This window comes from Geotrypetes seraphini, chromosome 1, assembly GCF_902459505.1.
Source record: "Geotrypetes seraphini chromosome 1, aGeoSer1.1, whole genome shotgun sequence".
Taxonomy (NCBI): Eukaryota; Metazoa; Chordata; class Amphibia; order Gymnophiona; family Dermophiidae; genus Geotrypetes; species Geotrypetes seraphini.
This window is the reverse complement of record NC_047084.1, coordinates 389,547,574-389,571,849: the sequence shown is the minus strand read 5'-3', so window position 1 is coordinate 389,571,849 and position 24,276 is coordinate 389,547,574. Positions and strand designations below refer to the sequence as shown.

Here is a 24,276-nt window from a genome sequence, read left to right as displayed (position 1 = left end):
GTTAAGTTAAAAATTCCTCATAGAGCTCTCAAATTATGACTTGGCGAAAACAAATGCACAGACACCTCAGAACCCATGAGGAGAAAGGGAATGTCCCTGCAGAGGTCCGTAGGAGATCCAGTTCAGGGATTTGATTCTGAGTGTACTGCTTGAAGCTTATATGAAAAATTCAGGGCCATCTGCACGGCCTGGAAGTACGCCAGTGACTGTTCAGGATTTTTTTTCTCTTACAAAGCACTGGTCCATCACATAATGGTATTCCGAATGAACCAGAGATCCAGTCAGAAAGGACTGGGATGACTGGGGATACGGTTTGATTCCTTTACTTTTGCAAAGTGAATGGTTTAGAGCAGTGTTTCTAAACTTCTTCAAGCCAAGTACCTCTAAGTCTAACAAATATCAACAGAGTATCCCCAACCACCAACCGCCCAAGCTCTGTCTCAGACCCTGTCCCACAATAATAGTACTAATTTTAATGCATATATACACAATATAATCTTATTAACAATGCATAATGGTAGCCACAAAATTAAACTACACAAAGCACACTGTATGCAGAGAAAATTTTAATTCATTTATATTCTTTTTTTTTTTTTCTCAAAGACGTCAAGACAGGTAACTTTAAAATATGCAATGTCACCTCGGTAACTTCTACAGAAAAATAATCAACAATACTGCAAAATATAAACAGCAGATAGCAGTTTTCAAAACTGACACATTTCTATCACTAAATTGAAAATAAAATAATTTTCCCTATCTTTGGTGATTTTATTTTTCTAATCATCCTTTCCCAATTACTAGTTGCACTTCCTTCTGTCTGTGCTCTTAACTATATTTCTAGGGTCACCTTAACCATTTGCTGTTTTTCTCTCCTCCTTCACTTTCTGCCCTACATCTGTCTTTGCTACTGTCCAAGGATGTCTGTTTCAACAGCAGACTATGGACTTTTCCTCCAGGAACTTGTCCAAACCTTTTTTAAAACCAGCTACATTAACTGCTCTCACCACATCCTCTGGCAATGCGTTCCAGAGCTTAACTATTCTTTGAGTGAAAAAATATGTCGTCCTATTGGTTTTAAAAGTATTACTCTGTAACTTCAAGTGTCCCATAGTCTTTGTAAATCTTGATGCAGTAAAAAATCGATTCACTTGTACCCATTCTATACCACTCAGGATTTTGTAAACTTCAGTCATACCTCCCCTCAAATGTCTCTTTTCCAAGCTGAAGAGCCCTAACCTCCCTAGTCTTTCTTCATATGAGTGGTGTTCCATCCCCTTTATCATCTTGATTGCTTTTCTTTGAACTTTTTCTAGTGCTGCTATAAATGCAGAGAAGACAGTCAAAGTCTGGGGAGTGAAGCTGTAGAACCTGTGCCAGAATCAGAATTGGGCTCGGCAATACTTTATCGTGCTCAAGAAAGACTGAGACAACTGGAAACCAATCATGGATCTGAAGTCTGTCAATGCAGTGCTAAAGGTGCTCAGGTTCCGGATGGAGACCTTGTGTCGTGTCATTACCTCTGTGGCACTAGGGGAATTCTAGCATCGCTGGACTTGATAGAGGTTTATGCACATATGCCCATATTTCTGAAACACAGAAAGTTTTCTCAGTTTCCATGTGTTGAAAAAGCATTTTCAATTCTCAGCACTTCTGTTTGGGATGGCAACAGCACCTTTACCAAGGTGATGGTGGTAGCAGCAGAGCACCTGAGTAAGGCAGGGATTCATATACACCCATACTTAGCGACTGGTTAATCAGGACTCCGTCCAAGACTTACAGACACAAGTCAGTGACAGAAGTTGTCCATCTCTTGCAAGACCTGAGATAGATTATAACATGGTAACATAGTAGATGACGGCAGATAAAGACCCGAATGGTCCATCTAGTCTGCCCAACTTGATTCAATTTAAATTTTTTCTTCTTAGCTATTTCTGGGCAAGAATCCAAAGCTCTACCCAGTACTGTGCTTGGGTTCCAACTGCCGAAATCTCTGTCAAAACCTACTGCAGCCCATCTACACCCTCCCAGCCATTGAAGCCCTCTCTAGCCCATCCTCCCCTAGTACTGGCCTTAGTTAAATATTTAATATTATTTTCTAATTCTAGATCCTCTGTGTTCATCTCACGCTTCTTTGAACACAGTCACCGTTTTCCTCTCCACCACCTCTCTCGGGAGCGCATTCCAGCCATCCATCACCCTCTCCATAAAGTAGAATTTCCTAACATTGCTCTTGAATCTACCACCCCTCAACCTCAATCTTAGCAGAGCAGCAAGCAGGTGTCTGGAGTTGCCTGGTGTGTGGTGTAGTGAACTTTACAGAGGGGGATTCAGACCCATATCCTACCTACTACATTTATGGTGGAAAGTGTGAGCCCACCAAAACTCACCCAAAACCTACTGTACTGCCATATGGGCTATTGGAGTGATAGACAAGTGGGGTATAGTAGGTTTGGTGGAGTTTAGGAGGACTCACCATATTCTGTAAGGAGGTTATGGTGAAATTTATACATGGTACCTTTTATGTACACTGCTCTGTTGGCATGTCTATGTGGCCAGTCTATTAAAATGCTGACCCCTCTCACATCCAAATGGGCTTGTTTTAGATGTTTTAATTTTTGAAAATGGTCCAAAAAGATAGACATCCTAAGAATTAGAACATCTAGACAAGTTGTTTTTGAAAAAAAAGATAGATGTCTTGAGGTATTGAAAATGGTCATTTTCCCAACCCAACTTTTGGATGTCATTGCAGAAAAGTTCAAAGCCAGATTAAGACATCCTATAAAAAATGCCCCTCCATATCTCTCTTGAGATGCAGTGAGTAGAATTGTTTACACTCCTGAAGGCACCCAATTATGTGATACAAAGGGATTACAATATTCTTGTTTTATTCTGTTTATTTCCTAATAATTCCTAACATTCTGTTTGCTTTTTTTTTTTTTTTTTTGGCTAGAGGATTTCAGCATATTTTTCACAATGACACCTAGGTTTTTTTCCTGGGTGGTGACTTCCAATGTAAAGCCTAACATCATAGAGCTGTACTTTGGGTAATTCTTTCCAATGTGCATTGTTTTGTAATTGTCCACATTAGTTTTAATCTACCATTTGGATATCAAGGCTCCCAAGATCCTAAAAACATTAGAATTGCTGCTGCTGGGTCAGACCAGTGGTCCATCGTACCAAGCAGTCCGCTCCCGCCCTAACAGACTTGCATTACCTGCGTACATTCTGGTTCAGCAGGAATTTATCTAACTTTGTCTTGAATCCCTGGAGTGGGTTTTCCCCTATAACAGCCTCCAGAAGAGCGTTCCAGATTTCTACCACTCTCTGGGCAAAGAAGAACTTCCATAAGTTTGTACGGAATCTATCCCCTTTTAACTTTAGAGAGTGCCCTCTTGTTCTCTCTCCAATGGAGAGGGTAAACAACCTGTCTTTATCTTGAATGTTTTGATCATGTCCCCTCTCAGTTTCCTCTTTTCAAGGGAGAAGAGGCCCAGTGTCTCTAATCTCTCACTGTACGGCAACTCCTCCAGCTCCTTAACTATTTTAGTTGTTCTTCTCTAGACCCTTTCGAGTAGTACTATGTCCTTCTTCATGTACGGCGACCAGTGCTGGATGCAGTATTCAAGGTGGGGGTGTACCATGGTCCAGTACAGCGGCATGATAACCTTCTCCGATCTGTTCGTGATCCCCTTCTTAATCTTTCCTAGCATTCTGTTTGCCCTTTTTGCCACTGCCGCGCATTGCGCGGTTGGCTTCATTTACTTGTCTACCAGTACTCCCAAGTCTCTTTCCTGGGGGGTCTCTCAGAGTACTGCACTGGACATCCTGTATTCGTGTATAAGATGTTTGTTACCGATATGCATCACCTTACACTTATCCACGTTAAACCTCATTTGCCCTGTCACGGCCCATTTCTCGAATATATTTATGTCATGTTGCAGGTCTTCGCAATCCTTCTGTGTCTTCACTATTCTGAATAACTTTGTATCATCTGCAAATTTAATCACCTCGCTTGTCGTAACAATTTCCAGGTCATTTATAAATATGTTGAAGAGCAAGGACCCGAGCACCGAACCCTGTGGCACTCCACTCATGACGCTTTTCCAAGTATTGTCAGTTTACCTCCACTCTCTGTTTCCTATCTGCCAGCCAGTTTTTAATCCACATGAGTATTTCAACCTCGATTCCATGGCTCGCAATTTTTCGAAGTAGTCGTTCATGAAGGACCTTGTCGAATGCCTTCTGAAAATCCAGATATACGATGTCGACCGGGTCACCTTTGTCTATGTGCCTGTTTACTCCCTCAAAGAAGTGCAGCAAGTTCGTCAAGCAAGATCTTCCTTTGCTGAAGCCGTGCTGGCTGGTCCTCGTCAGATTGTGTCCATCAAGGTGATCAATGATGCAGTCCTGTATCAGAGCCTCTACCATCTTTCCCGGTAACGAGGTCAGACTCACCGGTCTGTAGTTTCCCGCATCTCCCCTTGAACTTTTCTTGAAGATCAGCGTAACATTCGCCACTTTCCAGTCTTCTGGAATCCTTCCTGATTTGATCAACAGATTGGCTATTAGTTGAAGCAGTTCAGCTATAGCCCCTTTCAGTTCCTTGATTATCCTCGGATGGTTGCCATCCGGTTCCGGGGATTTATCGTTTTTAAGCCTATCAATCTGCCTGCATACCTTTTCTAGACTGACCGTCAACCCTGTCAGTTTGCCGTCTTCGTTTCCTGTGTATAGCCTGTTGGCTTCCAGTATGTTGTGTATATCCTCTTCGGTCAATGCAGATGCAAAAAATGTGTTCAGTTTGTCGGCAATGGCTTTGTCCTCCTCTAGCACTCCCTTTATTTCATGGTCATCCAACGGCCCCATCACTTCCTTCGTGGATAGTTTCTCCTTAATATATTGAAAGAACGGCTTGAAGTTTTTTGCTGTAGTCTCTTTTGTGCATTTTCCAGTTTTTGTCCGTTTTTGACCTTTTCCATTCCTTAAACGAAGTCTTCTTGTCTCTGATCGCTTCCTTCACTGCTATAGTGAGCCACGCCAGTTCCTTGTTCTTTTTCCTCTTGGATCCCTTGTTGATATGCGGTATATATAGATTTTGCGCCTCGGTGACTATGTCCTTAAAAAAGGACCATGCTTGCTCTAGCGTTTTTAAAGTGCTTATCCTCTTCTTAATCTTCTTCCCTACCATGAGTCTCGCCCCTTTGTAATTCCCTTTTCAGAAGTTCAGTGCCGTGGCCATCGTTCTGGATTGACGTTTGCCCCTGTGTCCAGGTTGAAGTGAATCATATTGTGATCACTGCTTCTCAGCATCCCTTCTACTTCTTTGTAAAATGGTGTGCAAATTGGGGAGTGTGTAGTGGTAAAAAATTATTCTTATGTGATATGTTTTTAGTCTACCTTCCCCCAGGGGTAGCTTTTAATCATGGGTTCCCATTTTTAGACTTTGTAATGGGTTTAAATATTGGTTTTTTTAGTAAATTTTGTATTTTAGGTGTTTTTAATATTCCTTTAAATCAGTGGTCTCAAACTCAAACCCTTTGCAGGGCCACATTTTGGATTTGTAGGTACTTGGAGGGCCTCAGAAAAAAATAGTTAATGTCTTATTAAAGAAATGACAATTTTGCATGAAGTAAAACTCTTTACAGTTTATAAATCTTTCCTTTGTCTTAATAATAATATTGTAATTTATAGCTAAAGAGACATATGATCAAGAAGCTGTTTTATTTTACTTTTGTGATTATAATAAACATTCCGAGGGCCTCAAAATAGTACCCGGCGGGCCGCAAGTTTGAGACCACTGCTTTAAATCATAATGAAGTTTTTGAGGCTGATTTGGATGATGTCATTTTTGCAACATTTTCTGCTTTAAATTTAGAACAGGTAGTGAAAGATAAGTACACATCAAGATTTTATTTTTATGTCCCAAGATTGTAGAAACCTCTTGGAAAATACTCTGCAGGTTGAACAGGTAGTTTGGTCTGATCATACGTTGTCATTTATGTTTGGTCCAATATATAAAAGTGAGGGGGAAAAAAGAAATTGATAAGACCTCATTTTGATATAAAGGATTTAGAGAAGGAATTATTGTCATGTGTAAATAATGATGAAAATGAATCAGTAGATGAAATGGTTGCAAAGTGGTATAATGGTTTGATCAATGCTTTGAATGCTGTTGCGCCTGAGAAATTGATTGTGCTGAAAGGACAATATAAACCTTGTTCATGGAGATCAGAAGCGATAGTGCAGGTTAGAAGTGAAGTTAGAAAAGCAGAGCGCCTAAGGCATAGAACGAAAGAAAGTGAGGATTATGATGTTTATAAAATTCAACTTACTGAATATCTTAGTCTATGTGATAATGAAAGGAACCAATATTATAAGGAAAGGGTTACTCAAGCATTAAATAGACCAAAAGAATTGTTTAATACTGTTAGTCATTTGATTAATGGATATGATGATTCTGTAGATTCTTATGATCTTGATGTGGTATTCAACAACCACTTGATGAACTTGATAGCCCAGAAGAGAATTTAGAAAATGAGAAATGGTCTCATTTTGATACTGTAGTGTAGATGAATCTGAGGTTCATATACACCTACTCATGCAATTCATGATCTTTGTGCTTCAACAATTATTATACAAATGGTTAATAAGGTGACCCCACTAATTACTAAGATTGTAAACAAATCACCAGAAAATGGAATTTTTCCAGGGGTCTGTAAGCAATCTACTGTTAGACCTGTCTTGAAACATAAAAATTTGGAATTAAGTGTTATGAAAAATTTTCATCCTATTTCTACTGTTTCATTTATTGGAAAGGTTTTAGAAAGGATTGTTCGTTTTCAGTTAGATGATTTTGTTCATGAGATTGATTGTTTGGATCGCAATCAATTCAGTTTCCGGAAAAATCATAGTGTAGAATTATTGATCTCCAGGGCACAAAGGTGTCCAAAATGACCAAATGACCACTGGAGGGATTTAACTTCCCTACACATACTCCCCCAACCATCACTGACCCCCTCCCAGCCCCCAAAGATGTGAATGAAACAGTATACATCTGCCTGAATGATAGTGTCGGATGATATGGCCAGCCTAGAAGAGCAGCAGACAGGTTCCTGGAATTGCCTAGTGATTGGTGAAGTGAACCAAAGAGATGGAGACTCAAGCCCATACCCACTCTAACTACTACAGTTATGGTCGAATCTGTGAGCCTTCCACAACTCACCAAAATGCTACTGAAGCTACATATAGGTGACATCTGCAGCCTAAGGGCTATTGTAGTGGTGCACAGTTTGGTATACTGTGTTTCCCCGAAAATAAGACCTACCCTGAAAATAAGCCCTAGTTGAGTCTTTGCCAGTCAATTGGCTTCACTTCTTTCTCTTATGCGGACGATATTCAACTTATTCACCCTCTTGATCCAGAAAATCACAACGATATTCTGTCCATAAATAAAAAACTCGAAATAATACAAAATTGGCTTAACTTAAACAAACTAGCATTAAACATAAATAAAACAAAATCCATGATCTTTACTTGGAAAAAAGATATAGGCTTGAAGATCCCATTTGTCCTTAATAACATCTCATTAGAGATTGTCCCCTCCTTAAAAATTCTTGGGGTCATAATCGACGATAAACTACTTTTTCATGAACACATTAATAACATAGTCAAAACACGTTTTTATAAATTGCGTTTAATACGATCAATCGCCAAATTCCTTGAGCCCAAATCACTTAATATTCTAGACCGGTGTTCTTCAACCTTTTTACACCAATGGACCGGCAGAAATAAAATAATTATTTAGTGGACCAGGAAACTAATAAGAGCGAAATTTGTAAAAAACCCATTGCCGCCCCATCCCCGCGAGTTCGGTCCCATTAACCATCTGATCCCATCCTCACAAGCCTCAAATAGTTATGATTTTATATTGAACATATTTTATTAAAGTATAAAAAGAAACAATATTCTGTACAATTGTCATTTTATAAATATAAATCAGTGTTCTCCCCAGAAATTTTTTCCAGCCGGGTGGCATGAAAAAGTAGCCGGATGGGGCGGGATGGGGAAATTTGGTGGTGGGGAAAATTAACCCCCTCTTTTACTAAGGTGCGCTAGCATTTTTAGCGCGCGCAAACCCCTGCGCTACATGGGAAAACTAGCGCCAACTCAATGCTGGCATTAGCATCTAGTGCGCATGGCAATTCCTCCGCACGCTAAGCGCACACTAAAACCACTATCGTAACTTAGTAAAAGGAGCCCTAAATGTATACTGTTTTTATTAGTTAATTATTATTATTATTATTTTCCAATGCTCAATATGACTTCCTTTTTTTAAGGTTTGACACTTGTGCCAGAATATTTTTACTAAATTTAAGAAGTATTTACCCTCTTTCAAATGGTATAGAGGTTTAAAAAAGGGAAAGGCATTAATGAAGTCATTAGGTTCAATTTAGCCATTTATTTCTGCATGAATTTAAACAACTAAAAAACAAGATAAATATAGCTCATCCAGTCATACAAGAAATGGCTCTACAGCAGGGGTGCCCACACTTTTTGGGCTTGCGAGCTACTTTTAAAATGACCAAGTCAAAATGATCTACAAACAATAAAATTAAAAAAAAACCACAAAGCACACTGTACGCAGAGAAAATGTTAATTATCATTTATATTCCGCGGGTTTTCAAAGAGGTCAAGGCAGACGATTCTATGCAATGTCACCTCAGGAACAACTATACAAAAATAGACAAATATACCCTCTCCCTTTTTACTAAATCGCAATACTGGTTTTTAGAGCAGGGAGATGCACTGAATGTCCTGCGCTGCTCTCGATGCTCATAGGCTCCCTGCGCTAAAAACCGCTATTACGGTTTAGTAAAAGGGGGCCATAGTGCAAAATATAGACAGCAGATATAAATTCTTAAAACAGACACATTTTGATCACTAAACTGAAAATAAAATCATTTTTCCTACCTTTTTGTCTGGTGATTTCATAAGTCTCTGTTTGCACTTCCTTCTTCTGACTATAAATCCAATATTTTTTTCTTTCTGCCCCTCCCCTTTTCTTTCTGTCTCTCTTTCTTTCTCTCTCCCCCTGCCCCCCCAAGCATTCGCGCCAATTTCTCCACTTCCCCGATTCTTTCCCTACCCCCTAAGCCACCATGCCGATTTCTCCCTGCTTCCACGAGCCAGACCAGGAATGTACAAGCGCCGGACTCACAAGACTTCACCTCTGATGTCAATTCTTACGTCGGAGAGGAAGTTCCAGGCCAGCCAGGCAGCGATTGGCTGGCCCAGAACTTCCTCTCTGACATCAGAATTGATGTCGGAGGTGAAGTCTTGTGAGTCTGGCGCTTGTACGTGCCTGGCCTGGCTCAGGGAGACAGGAAGAAAAAGATTGCCAAGGCAATGTGATCGACTCACATCGCCTTTGCGATCTACTGGTCTATCGCGCTCGACCATTTGGGCACCCCTGCTATTATGGTATCCTGTCCTGACCTGAGGAAAGGGGTTTAGTCCCCAAAAAACTGCCTTATTTCCATTTCCTATTTATAAACTTTAATCAATAGATACAATACTACTTGATTCTACGTAAAGCAACAAAAAATATTTTTCTACCTTTTGTCGTTTCTGCTTTAATCATCTTGTCTTCACTCTTCTTTCTAGCCAGCATCTGTCCGCTCTGTCTTCCATGCAGCATCAGCCCCTTCCATCCACTGTCCACCCTCTCCCCGTTCCATATGGCATCTTCCCTCTTTTTATGCTCCTTCAATAAACTGTTTATCCTGTGCCCCTTCTCTTCTCCTTTGTACATGATTGATTTCAGCTCTGCCACCTCTCCATTTTTCTCTCTCTGTCAACACCCTGTCCCCTATGCTCTGGCAACTCTCTTCTTCTTCTTTCTTTCCTTCACACCCCACAGTCTGGTATCTTCCCTTCCCTGATTCTCTGGCATCTCACTTCTTTCCTTTTCTTCCATTTCTCCCTCCCCCTCCATGCTATGACATCTTCTCCTTCCTTTTCCCTTGGTCTGGCATACTTTTCTCCTTCCCTCCAATCCCTGGCATCTCGTTTCATTCCCTCCCTCATCTTCTTTCTCCCTCCAGTTGGGTGCAGCAAGTCTCTCCCCCTCTGCTCCCTTTCCTTCTTCTGTCACCCAAGGCCTGGCGTCATGAACTTCTTCAAGCAGCAGCATTCACAATTCGCTGCTGTTGCCAATTCTTCTCTGTCGGGTCCTGCCTTCATAGAAACAGAAGTAGGCAGGACCCGGCAGAGAGGAAGGCCTGAAGCTGGAAACAGCAGTGAATTGTAAATGCTGTTGTTAGCCGAAGAAGTTCATGACGCCAGGCCAAGCACCCGGGGCAGACTGCTACTCTCTCCCCCACGACTCTCCTATCTCTCTCTCCCTCCCATCATGAAACTCTAAACAGCACTGCTCTACTCTAAAGCAGGCTGCTTCAGGGCTTTCTCCTGCCGTGATTCCCTCTGGCACGTCACTGATGAGGGAAGGAGGGAGAGATAGGAGGGTCGGATTGGGTTTGGAGGGGGGGGCGCCCGGGATGATGATGAGGCTGCTGCTGTTGCCAGCGAATCCAGCAAGGGTGAGGCCCCAAAGCACAGCACTGGCGGGCCCCCCTGACCATTTCAGGCCCTAGGCCTGTGCCTACTGGGCCTATCCTTTAATCTGGCCCTGCTTCCCCCCCATATGCCCTGACATCTCTCTCTTCCACTCCATGGTATGGTATCTCCTTTCCCTCCCTCCCATGGTCTTTGCATCTCTTTCCTCCTTTTCCTTCTCCCTCCTTCCCTCTCTCTCCCCAATTGGATGCAGCAGCATTTCTCTTTACCTCCCCCATTGGGTACAGCAGTATCATCAGCATTTCTCTTTCCTCCCCCCAATTTGGTACAGCAGTAGCAGCATTTCTCTTCTCCCTCCCCCCTAATTGGGTGCAGCAGCATGACTCTTCCCCCTCCCCCTATTGGGTACAGCAGTAGCATCATCAGCATTTCTCTTACCCCCCCCCCAAATTGGATACAGCAGAAGCACCAGCATTTCTCTTCCCCCCTCCCCCTCTAATTGGGTACAGCATTATTTCTCCTCCCATTCACACCCCCCCCCCCCGTCTCACACACTCGGCAGATTCGCTACAGACAAAGGCAAGTTGCAAGTTTCCCTTGTCGCTGACCTATCTCCCAAAGGTCAGCGACAGAGGGAAGCTTACAACATGCTGCTCTTGCTTACTTCGGGCCTTTCTCGTTGCCGGGTCCTGCCTTCGTGGAAACAGAAAGTAGGCAGGACCCGGCAGCGAAAAAGGCCCAAAGTAAGCAAGAGCAAGTAAGCTTCCCTCCGTGGCTGGCCTATCTCCCGCATGCTCCAGGGCTCTAATGGTCCGTGCCGGCTTCTCTTCCCTACCCCGCTCCCCCCCCCCCCCCGACGTAACTTCCGGTTTCGGAGGGAAGCCGGGTTTGAGTCGCTTGCTGGGTTTTGTTTTGTTTAAAGCCCGGCGGGAGTCTTTTGGCGACTCTTCAGGCTGCGCATTAAGCAGTGGTGGCAGCAGGATTCTGCAGATGACAGCCGGGCGGTAATCTAAATTTGCTGGGCGGAGCGCCCGGCTGAAAAGCGCTGGGGAGAACACTGTAAATAATACAGGGCAAGGATCAACAAAACCCCCATCTCCCCTCCCCTTCACATATATCCCCTCTACTATCAAGAAAACTGAACAAGCCAAATTATTACAGAATGCTACACAAATATCATGCTAACAGAATACCATAGTCACACATGGCAGGAAATGTGTTAGGGGAGTGGAACTAGGGCAACTGCCTCCTGGTCAGAGAGAGCCCTAAGCCAGCTGGAAGCTAAAGACGCACTGCCTGGGCTTTGCACTCCCCAGTTATGTCTAACATCAGCTCTAGCAGGATACATATTTTAAATCTGATATATTCTAATCACAAGATAGAAATAAAATAATTTTTTTCTACCTTTTGTCATCTCTGGTTTCTGCTTTCATCTTCTTTTCACTCTCTTCAATCCAGCATCTGCCTCTTCCATCCATTGTCTGCCCTCTACCCCTCCCCCTTCCATATGGTATCTGTGTTCTTTCTATGCCCCTCTCTCCTACACCAGATCTAGCATCTTTGTCCCTCTTTCCTTATTTTTCTTCTGATCCCCCTTCCCAGCATCAATCTCTTTCTACTTTGTCATTCCTCTGTCTCTCCCCTTTCCCTCAACTGATCTCTCCATTCCATCCTGACTCCTTCCCCTCCTCTAATCTCCCTGCCAGCTGTTTCCTTCCAATGTTCCTCCTCCCCTGTCCAGCAGTACCTTCTCCCTTTCTTCCTCCCCTTATCCAACAGTAATTCTCATCCCTTCCCCTCTGTCAGCAGTAGCCCCTTCCCCTCCCTTGTCCAGGAGTACCCCTTCTCCCTTCCCTCCTTCCCTCACCAGCAAATGTTTCCTCGATGTAGGCTAGCGGCAGCTCTGTGTGCTTTTAACTTCGGCACACAGCTGCCCCTAAGCAGTATTTTAGCACGGTTTCATGAGGCAGCCTCGGGGCCATTGGTAGGCCGACCCGCTTCGATGATGCGATGTGGGCCGGCCTATCAAAGGCCCCGAGGCTGCCTCATGAAACCGCGGCTAAAATACTGCTTAGGGGCAGCTGTGTGCCGAAGTTAAAAGCACACAAAGCTGCCCCTGCTTGCCTGGGGGTGCGGAGACATACGCGGCAGGAGTAGGAGGTGGAAGGCAGGAGTGTCGGCATAGCGACGGCAACAGGAAGTTGCAAGTTAGCTGACGCCGGCACTTTTTGCTGTGGCTGGGGACCCGAATCCTTCGCGGACTGGCAACATTTTTGTTTGGACCGACACCGGTCCGCGGACCGGCGGTTTAAGAACTGTGTTCTAGACTACTGCAACTCTTTACTACTTAACATCTCCCAAAAAGAAAAAAGACGACTCCAACTTATCCAAAATACTGCTATTAAACTGATCCACAACACCAGGAAATATGACCACGTTACGCCACTATTGATTGATTCTCACTGGCTTCCTATCAGTCATCGTATTTTCTTTAAAGTTATGCTGCTAATATTTAAAACTCTAACCTATAATGAACCTCAATTTATAGCTCGAATGTTAATACCCCACAACACTATACGTCCACTTAGATCATCCTCCCAAAATCTCTTATCTATACCCTCTCTGAAAATAATAGGCACAAGAAGATCCAACATGTTCTCTGTAATGGGCCCCCAATGGTGGAACTCACTAAACTAAACTAAGCCTTAAGTTTATATACCGCATCATCTCCACGAAAGCGGAGCTTGACACGGTTTACAAAGCTTAAAAATACAAGAAGAGAGGGGAGAGAGAATTTACAAGAGCATATGAAAAGAGGGGAAGTAAGCAGGAGATGTTATATATTAGAGAAAAGCCAGGTTTTCAGTTGTTTTCGGAACAGTTGGAGGGAGCCCAGGTTCCGCAGCGGGATAGTGAGATCGTTCCAAAGGCCCGTGATTTTGGAGAGGAGGGATCTTCCCAGTTTGCCTGCGTGGGGGATGCCATGTAGAGAGGGGAAGGATAGTTTATGTCTGTGGGCAGATCTGGTGGTAGCAGGCGTTAGGGCGAGGAAGGATAGAGGGATTAGTGGCGGAAGGATGCCATGAATTATCTTGAAAGCCAGACAGGAGCATTTGAAGTGAATTCTGGAAAGTACAGGGAGCCAGTGAAGATTGGTAAGTAAGGGGGAGACGTGATCAAATTTGCGTTTAGCAAAAATCAGTTTGGCCGCAGTATTCTGGATGAGCTGGAGTCTGTGAAAACTTTTTTTTGTTAGGCATAGGTAAATGGCATTACAGTAATCGAGTTTGGATAAGATGATGGATTGTACCAGGATGGTAAAGTGTTTTTGGTGGAAATAGGATCTAACTTTCCTCAGCATGTGAAGGCTGAAAAAACATGATTTTGCCAAGGAATTCAGGTGATCGTTGAGGGAGAGGGGGGGAATCAATAATGATGCCGAGGACCTTGCTTGAGAACTCAAGGTGAAGAGCAGGACCTGTGGGTAGAGTGAAGAGGGTGGGCAGGTGTACTAACTTTGGGCCGAGCCAGAGTAGTTTTGTCTTTGATTCATTTAATTTCATCTGAACAGAGAGGGACCAGGCATGAAGCCTCATTATGCATGAGGTGATGTTCTCTTGGAGGTTTGTAAGGTTCTGGTCTGTTTTGAGGAGGATAAGGATATCGTCTGCATATGTGTATATTGTTTCAAGGGGGGATAGTTTGAGAAGCTTCAGGGAGGTCATATACATGTTGAAGAGGATAGGGGAGAGGGGAGAACCCTGTGGGACCCCGCAGGATGGTGTCCACGAAGCGGATTTGGAGCAATTTGCGTTGACAATGTAGGAACGTGCGCGAAGGAAGTTTGAGAACCACTTTAGCACAAAGGAGTCTATTCCTATCTCAGAAAGTTGGTAGATTAGTATGTCGTGGTGCACGACGTCGAAAGCTGCGGAGAGATCGAACTGTAGGAGAACAGCAAATTTGTTTCAGGCGTGAAGTTGTTGCACCTTTGAGATTAAGGAAACTAGGAGGGACTCGGTGCTGAAGTTGGGCCTAAATCCGAATTGGTAGAGTTGGAGGATGGAGAATCTCTCTAGGTAAGAGGAGAACTGGGTAGCGACTATGGTCTCCAGAAGTTTTGTTAAAAGAGGGATGTTAGCTATGGGGCGGTAGTTCGATGGTAAGGAAGGGTCAAGATCGGCTTTTTTCAGGAGAGGGGATAAGGCAATGTGACACATTTCTGAGGAGAACAGGCCCGATAGTAAAGCTTTGTTTATAAGGTTTGTAAGGGAAGAGATGGCCTGCGCTGGGATGTTTTCGTAGAGGTAAGATGGGAAAGGATCTAGGATGCACTTGCAGGATTTAAGTTTGAGGCAGAGTTTAGAGATCTGGGGCTCGGATACAGGTTCGAAAGTAGTCCATGATCTGTCAGCAGGGATAGGGTCGGAGTCTTTCAGAGGAAGAGAGTTGTAAGAGATAGCTGGGGGGAACAAACTCTTTATGGTAGTGATCTTCTCGTTGAAAAAATTGGCTAAGTCATTTGGAGATGGGAGGGTGGGGGAGGGGGAGGAGTCGTTTTTAGAAGTTAGGTTTCGCCAGATGTGGAAGAGTGTACTGTTTTGGTTTTTTGATCTGGAGATTTTATCTCCATAGAAGATCTTCCTAGCTTTTTTTAGTACGGAGTTGTAGGATTTGATGTTTTCTCTCCAGGATTGCCTATCTGAAGGGGATTTCGATTTTTTCCATCTTCGCTCTAGGGCTCGGCATTTCTGTTTTAATTCCCTGTGGTATGGGAGATACCAGGGGGTCTTGTGAGAGTAGGAGATGGATTTAGTGGCTAGAGGGGCAAGAGCACAGTACGTGGTTTCGGAAAGAGTCACCCAGTTGTGCCAGAATGCGTCTGGGTCTGTGTGAGTGGGAAGAGGAGGGAATTTGTTGAGGAACTGGGACCAGAATAGTTCACTAGTGATTTTTTTTCGGTAGGTGATGGAGTTTGAGGCTCGGGTAGGGGTACCAAGGACTGACATGAAGACAGAGAGGCAAAAAGAGCCTAGGAGGTGATCAGACCAGGGGACAGGTTCCCAACGGGTCTCATCAGTGGAGGTTTTGTGCTCAGTCAGGTCAAGAAAGCTGATGATGTCGATGGAGTGCCCCTTTTCGTGGGTAGGGGTGGGCGGTGGGGCGGTGAAGCCTAGAGAAATGAGGAAGTCTTTGAAATCAGTTGTGTCCTTGTTGGTGTTGTCCTCTAGGTGAAGGTTTATGTCGCCAATGATCAGTAGTCTTTGGAATTTTAGATAGGCCCTTGTTATGGTCTCAAGAACAATTTCAGAGGATTTGTTCCAGGGGGTGGGAGGGCGGTAAAGTAACAGGATGCCTAATGGGTGGGGATGAAGTTCGTCATTTATTGAAGCTAACATGAATTCTAAGGAAGGATGGCTGCCCTTTTCAAGAAGCTCAACATTAAAGAATGTTTTGTAGAGAAGGGCAAGACCTCCTCCTTTCCGGTTTATTCTAGGGGAGAAAAGACCATGGTAGCCTGGGGGACAGAGTTCATTTTGAGTGAGTAAGTCATCTTTTTCGATCCATGATTCAGAGATGCACAGAAAACCCGGATCACGATCCTCCAGTAAATCTCTTATTATTTGGGTCTTATTTCTGACGGACTACCCCAATATGTTAAAAATGAAAAAGATCTCTCCTCTTTTAAAAAATCTTTAAAATCTCATCTTTTTAAAGACGCTTTTAGCATTTAAATTTTAGACTCGTTTAATTATTTATTGACTTTTAACTACCCCGTTCCCTTTTGTTATTCTCCTTTATTGTTTTTCCTCTAAAAAGAATTGTAACTTTTCCCCCTTTCCTCCCAATTCAAGTTTGTCTTGTCTTTAAAAATTTCTTTGTCATTGGGTTTGTCCTTTTGTATTTTTACCTTCTTTTATATTTTTGTACATCGCTTTGCAGACGGATTTAGCAATTCATCAAATACTAATAAACTTGAAACTTGACTTGAAACTTGAAGTGCTGGATTTGCCGGTAGCAGTGCTTTTCCCGCTGCGCCGTATACCCCCCCTCGATGACCCTTCCATCTCTCCCTCCCATTCAAACCCCGCCGACTGCAAATGGCAACGTTGGCAGCAATCTAGACAAGCTGCTTTGCGTCCTTCTCCTGCTGGGGCGTTCCGTGTGCCGCGTTGCTGATGACATCATCAGTGATGCAGCAGAGGAACACTCCAGTGGGAGAAGGTCGCGAAGCAACCTGTCTAGATTGCTGCCAATACTACTGTTTGGAACAAGGTATTTCGGTCTCGCGGTTGATGGGGTTCGGATGGGAGGGAGAGATGGAAAGATCAGGGGGGGGTAGTCTGGTTACCTTTAGAGCAACATATTTAAATTTAAAATACACTGTTTGGTTTTAAAAGTTTTGACTTGTATGATTTTTCCTTTGATTTCTGCCAATTTAAAGGTTTATCGATCTGTTACGTCATTGCGGTCTTCTGATGGTTTATTACTACCGTGCTTCCCCGAAAATAAGACATTGGCTTATATTAATTTTGGGCCCAAAAAATGCGCTAGGACACTAGGTCTTATTTTCGGGGGAAACACTCTAGCAAGTTTTGGGTGATTTTTGCAGTGCTCACCATACAATATGAAGGGTATAGTGAAATGTGTACCTGGGACTTTTTATGTGAAGTACATTGCAGTGGCACACCTTTCTGCTGGGATGTCTGTGTGGCCAGTCTACTAAAATGCTGTCCGTTCCTACATCCCAGTGGCTTGTTTTGTGCACATTTCTTTTAGACTTTTTTTTTTTTATGGTTCATAAAGGTTGATGCACTGTGCACAAACATCTATGAAATGGCCATTTTTAAAAAAAACAAAAAGATAAGATGTTTTTCTGTCTCAAAAATGATCATGTTCACTATTGGATTTTTATGTGTGTTCTATAAAATGTCCAAACTCGGATTTAAACCATAGAAAAGAGGGATTCAGAATACAAACCACAAAGGAACTTGAAGGCCCTTTGTGCTTTTTTAATGGTCCAAACTTGGATTTAGACATATCAAAAATGCCTTCTGATGTTCATTTCCCTTGCAATTTTAATCAATATTATTTTTTCCAAAGCAATTTGGGTATAAGTTTAAAAGGTATATATCTCTGGTAAAACAGAGTTGTGGATTATGTATATGTCAGTTATGTTTTTCTTGTTTCGTGTGTGCATTTTTTTGAAATCTGGATACCACTTTGGTGTATTTGATATGAAAGTTGGTATAGTGTGGTAGTAAATAAACTAAACTATATATGTTTTGGTATGTTTTAGATGTCTGTTATTACTGTAATCTGTCGAGGTTGAATATAAATGTAAAAAAAAACCAAACACCTGGGATTTTCTTGCAGTAAAGGCTTATATGTTGTATAGTTTACTATATACCCCCAAACTCAAGCACATACACCTTTTATATTCATAAGTTTATCTGATTTGGGCAGAGGTATTCCTGGGAGTGGTGTTGGGGTAGGATTTGGACTGTAAAAATATTTGGGAATTTTTGCAAGATAGAGAACAGGCGTAGAGGTGTCTACGTATGTAATTTTCAAAGGGAAAATATCTGCTTACTTTAGACTTATTCTCTCTATTCACAGTATCTATTTTGTAAGATAAATGAAGGAATACAATTAGAAGTGAGATAAAATTTAAAAGAAATAAACTTGATTTTGTTTTCCCACAGTTACTTAAGGGGATTTAAGAAAACTTTTGAATGTGAAATAGTTTAAAATATAATGGTTTTAACCTACACTGAAAGGTGTATTGATTCCCAACACTTTACTTTAGGGGGAGAAAGGGAGGGGGATGACTTAATTTGCTGATCTTTTAATTGTTTTGTTTTTTTTACAACGATGAGGAATGTGTTAGACTAGTATAAAATTCAATTAAACTGTGTAGCAAAGTTTGTGAAGTTGAAATGAAGGCCCTTTCAGTTAAGCTTCTTATTTTCTTGTGACTGAAACCAGGGGATACTACATTATGCCAAAATCAACAGGCTGTAAAGCACCTTGTTTCATGCTCTCAGCTGATCAATATTTTTATTTTCCAGGCTTGTCCAGAAATATGGAGGCAGTATCATTTAACTGTAAGTAGAAACAGGTTTTTACGTTTTCTCCAATCTACAACTTATTTACTGTTCTGTGAGCTGCTTCCTATAAAATATAGACAAATCTCCTCCTTAGATTGATAATGAAAAACTAGAGGTTTGTAAGACTGAATGAAGCAACAATACCCCAAACTCCTAGTTATTCATAGTATTTTAAATTGCTGGTTTCTTTTGTTACTGTGGGCTATTTTAATTTTATTATTTTACATCCTGTTGCTCTGCTCTGTTCTTTGCATCTATTCAGGCTATAAATATTGCATTTGCAAAGAAAAAAACGTTTATTGCATGTGGCACATATACACAGTAATGCTACAAGTGCTTTTTAAATTATTTAACATTTATTCTTGGTAAATATTGGATTTAATCACATAGAAGCAAAATTACAGACACCTTAAATTGTCTCTGGGAAAACTGTTTGTAAGGTTATTTAGGTAAGATTCTCCAAATAAAGATTTTAGTCAAACTGTATTTCATTTATTGTCACATTATTTGAACTTTATGCCACCCAAAGAAAATCTTAAGCTTGCTTCAGTAGTTTTCCTACTGCCAATAGTACACCGGGACAGTGAAGACATTTGGTGTGTCTTTTGTGCACCTGTTGTACTCACTATGAATCCTTAAAATAATCAGCTCTTGGTTCAAAATAGTAATTATACTTGAGTGAAATCAAAGTTTATTTTTAGTAGTTTGGATTTGATAAATTGAAGTTATGGTAGTTCACAAGAGCTTATAATTAACTAGAGTTAGATCAGTAATATTATCATCAACATGCATACATACTATATATATTTTATTGGATTGGGTGTATTTTATAAATGAAAAGAAATCAGTAATGTTTTATCATTTATGTATTTGGTGCACAGTTTGCTTAATAGGTTTTTTTTATAATGGTTGTTTCCAGATGTATTTCTTGCCAAGTGAAAGTGTGTACATTTTTTGTTATTAATTTTGTGGAGAAAGAAACCGGTAAAATCATTTTTTATCCTTTCCTAATTTTGAACTTCAGTTTTGAACATGGGTTGTTATAGTAATTCGTATTAAAAGTATGTTGGCTTTTTTGCTGAGAAGTTCCTATTGGAAATATTTGAATTTTCAGTTCTGTCATACATCATGTAGTTAGTAGGGCTAATATAAGTGTAGAAATATAGGCATTCATTTAAATTCATGTTTATTTAATAAGGGTAGAAACTAAAAAGAATCAAGTTTCCAATATTAAGATTCCTTCCTCAAACCATGTCATAGACTATAGTTATCATGAAAGCTTATAACTCTATAAAGTTATCATCTCTACCCAACAACTATTTTGTTGGATTTCTTATAATAAATTTGGTTTGATTCTACTAACTCTGTATTCTCCCTGCTTTTCTGAATTGCTGACTTTACTGATCAGAAACTATGTAGTAATTGGTATATCTGAAGGTTTGCTTTTTTTTTTTTTATCATGCAGCACTTTTGATAGTGAAAGGTGTCTGATAATTTTTCCTGGATAATACAAAGTATAGAAAAATAACTTTTTGAATAAAAGATGCTTTTGAAATTGGCCTTTGTGTTGAGTGAATTTTAACTGATTATTATTTAATAGATAATTTTGGTCATAACTGTTAACCACTCAATAACTGCAAGTAAAAAAATATTTGATGCCCACATAGAAATGTGCATTAATCATTCTACATTATCTGGAAATGTGCATACATTCTCAGTATGTAAATAGTGTGTCATACAGAATGATCAATGCTGTGCAAGTAGTACATTGAAATAGATTCTTTCCATATAAGACATTTATCTTGAAAAACAGCTTCCTTATTGTTTAAATCTCTTATGCAATTATAACTTCAGCTTGCTTTTTCTGCAGTCTTTGTAGATGGATATTAAATCTATAGGAAAATAAGGAATTGTTCAGTATGATGTGCTTTCACAGAACTAGATTTGTTCAGCAATGCCATTAAAATTCTGGTTATTGCTAGCTTGCTGCAAGTGCAGCTTTCTGTGAATAGCTACAGGGGTGGCTTATTGGATGAGGTGCAGAAGTCAGATATGCGTTCATGTCCAGACATAGAATATCATATGTAAAGCCAAGGGTTAAAAACTGCTAGCCAAAAATAATCTGATCCACAATATTTATATATTTCCAGATACTAACTTAACATTTGTAGCTACATGGAAAATATTATGCAATCTGTCAATATCACTTAAGAACATCTTTTTAAAAAGGTTTATGCAATTGAATTTTTAAAGAACACATATAAAATGAAATTGATTAATTAAATGTCTATATTGTAACATAATGCTTTTGTTTATGTTGCTTTTTTTGAAATTTCTTTGCATTACTCATCTTTATATTAAGAGAGAGAGTGCCACCTACTGTCACACAGTAACCTTTGCATACTACACAACTTCAGCCTCAAAAATTATTAACAGTTGATATTTCATATATTTTGTTACTTTGAAATTCATAAGTGTTGCAGCACTCTACTTAGCGAGGTACACTTCTCCCTCCAGATTTGTTGTGATAGGGGATTAACAGAACTACAAATACAGAAAACTCGCAAATAACTTTTTCATATGTTATTCACTGTTTTCTATTAAAAATCATCGTGAATATAGTGAAATTGCAAATAACATGGTGGGAGACTTGATCTGTTCCTGAAGGAGAAGCAAAACACGGTGAAGAAAGTGCTGGGAATCAGCGATTTCTCTATGTAAGCTGATGTAATTTGGGGGGAGGAGCAGCAAGCTAAAAACCGTGAATAATCGAAACTGCGAATACGGAGGGAGAAGTGTAGTTTCTTATACTCACAAGTAGCTGAACAGACAAGATCCACATTGCACTTATATAATTTTTGGCATGAAGGGAGTTAAATTTAAAATGATTATTTGTTAAATATATTTTTAATGCCACTCACAAACATGCAGAATAATATTTGAAAGGTAACTAGGTAATAAAGCGATAGAAAAGTATTTGTTGCTATGCCTGTTAGACACAAAAGTCTACCTAATCATGGGGGTCTTTTAGTAAGGTTCGCTAGCCAATTTGGCACATGCTAAATGCTAATATGCCCATTCTATGGATGCGTTAGCATTTAAGCACGTGCTAAATCAGCTAGCGCACCTTAGTAAAAGACCCCCCATATTAGCCAATGGTAATATTTAAAGGATGTGTGATCAGCACTGCACAGGCACACTATAATTGAGATTATAAAATTGCAAAACCAACAAAAAATTAATTTTTGAGAGTTCTTTAAGCTATACAGTATATGGGTAATTGTAACAGTGAAACTAAGGTAGATAGAATAGAATTGCTAATCAATGCAATGGATGTGCTTGTTTTTGAGTGTAAAGTAATTCAAAATGCGTCTCGATAGTCGACAAGAAAACATGTATTTCATCATCCACCATCTGCAGTCATTCTCTTTTTTTTAAATTTAATTTCTGTCGGAGCTGAAATTCCAAGTTTGCAAAGATAAGATCCAAACGGTAACAACTGGATCGAGGACATATGCTAGATGTAATTTACTTAGATTTCACACAGGTGATAAAGCTTGCCTGTGTAAATTTGTTTTCAACTCTGTAAAATAACAGGGGTTAATTTTATAACAGGGCACCTATGTTCCCTCTAAGCTGAGCACATGAACAATTGCTTATACATTCTAGGCACATTGCTCACAGATTTTATATGGTCGCTCACAAAAATATTTGCAAATCTGGGTTTTTTAAACTTGTCGTTCACATGAAAAAAAATTTGCATATACCTAGCCAGTCCTTTAAAGGGAGCATTACAGGGCACCTGTGTGAAAAGCCCACAAGGGTGTTTATTTGATAAAAACAGTGTATGCACCTACGTTGCTTTGTAGTATGATCCCCAGCAAAACACATCATCGGTAACGTGGCAGAGTTCATGGGTGGACAAGGCTGAAGCAGCCTGTTAGAGTGCTGCCAGCCCGACGCTGCTTAGGGAGGTAATTAGGGCTCGTGGCCAGGTTCCGATGAGAGGGAGAGAAGGATGGGGATTCGGCTGCGTAGCGGGTGCGGGTGCTCAGGGTTGGGGGAGGGGGAGCTCTCTCAAGGGTCCTGCTGCACAAGGGATGGGAGGGAGGGAAGGCAAACTGCCTATATTAATCATATATTTGTATGTCAAGGGATGAAACAATCAGATTTGGTTTTCACAGCAATCATAATTTTTTTAACATTTTTGACATTAATGTTGCAGTGTAGTTGCATGATTTTATGGGGAAAAATGGTGAATACAGTAATTGAGGGTTGCAATGTTGTGATTTATAAGATATTTACATTTGTAAGATTTTTTTTTGCTCAAGAGGTCTCTTGTTAGTGGTTAATTTAGATTATCTCTGAAAGACATTAATAGGGATACAAAGTTCACAATATTTTCCCTTGGCTAAGATCTAAGGCAGTTTTCCTAATGTTTACTGCAAAGAAAATACCATACTAAAATTCCCAGTTTAAAGCCTTATTTCACCTTAAGAAACACAACAAAGTTAACCTACCTATCCACATAACATGAACTAGGCTTCATATTTTTTTCCTGATGGTGCATCTAGTCTCACTCATGCTGACTAGCTTATTATTATGTCTAATTATGTCCAGCTTGTTTGTGAGATTAATGCAGTATTATCCATAAATATCCATAGCAGTAATAGTTGGAAATCAAATTCTGAATTGGGTTTATTTTCATTTTGAAAATCTTGTGAAATTGATCAAACTGTTTATTCTTGTATATCGATATGGATAGCATTTTTATTTCTCTGTTGTACCCTAAGCTTCAGTTGAGGTTTTCATTTTAATTATTTTTTTTAACAGTTCATTTTTACCTCTGTAAGTTATGTTCAAGTTTCAGAATGAATTAAACAAAATCACATGTGATTAATATCCTACAGGTATCAATCCTATGAAATTAAAATGATTCATGCAAAAATTCAAAAAGGTAAACAAGCATTGTATAAGCCTCATATTTTATTATTCAAAGATTAGATGTATATAAGGAGCACATTTACAGATTTAATACAGAGTTTTAAAATTGAATTCATGTATATCAGGGAAACTAGGAACAAGTGCATTGTGGTTATATCCCTCAGAAAGAAAAAATTCTACCAGAAAAAAACTGGTTAGCAGCCCTCATGTATGGGTGACATCATTGGATGGAGCCCAAGTAGAAATTGAAGCTTAGCTTTACTTTACATAAAAGTCTAAAGCGAATTATAATAAAAAAAAAAATCATACATAATGCATCCCCACTGCTTTCATATTTCCATCCAGATAACTTAATAAAACATTTCTTTAAAAAAATCAAGCTTTCAAAGATTTCATAAAAGTGTATTTGACAGAGCTCCAAAGGTAACTCATTCCACAATTTATATATTTTATTGAGCTTAACAATGAGAACGAGCAAAATCACAAGGTGAGACAGAGAACAAGCTCACAGTATAGCAAGGATACCCACAACACCACTCCCCCCTCCCGACCTCCCAGCCCCCCAAACAACCCCCCCTACCCTCCCACCCCTTGAGTAGACTGTAATTAATTTGACCTTGAAAACTCCATATAGTGAGTTTTTGCT

General features: G+C 40.4%; 1 protein-coding gene across 4 annotated transcripts in view; it reads left to right on the top strand.

The window, feature by feature from the left end:
- Positions 1–24,276, top strand: part of ZCCHC7 (zinc finger CCHC-type containing 7) — a 489,275-nt gene that overhangs the window by 290,036 nt on the left and 174,963 nt on the right. For all 4 annotated transcript variants that reach the window (XM_033917137.1, XM_033917162.1, XM_033917145.1 and 1 more), the window contains exon 6: positions 18,648–18,683. In XM_033917137.1, the coding sequence (XP_033773028.1) occupies positions 18,648–18,683 (36 nt within the window). The remainder of the gene's footprint in view (positions 1–18,647; positions 18,684–24,276) is intronic.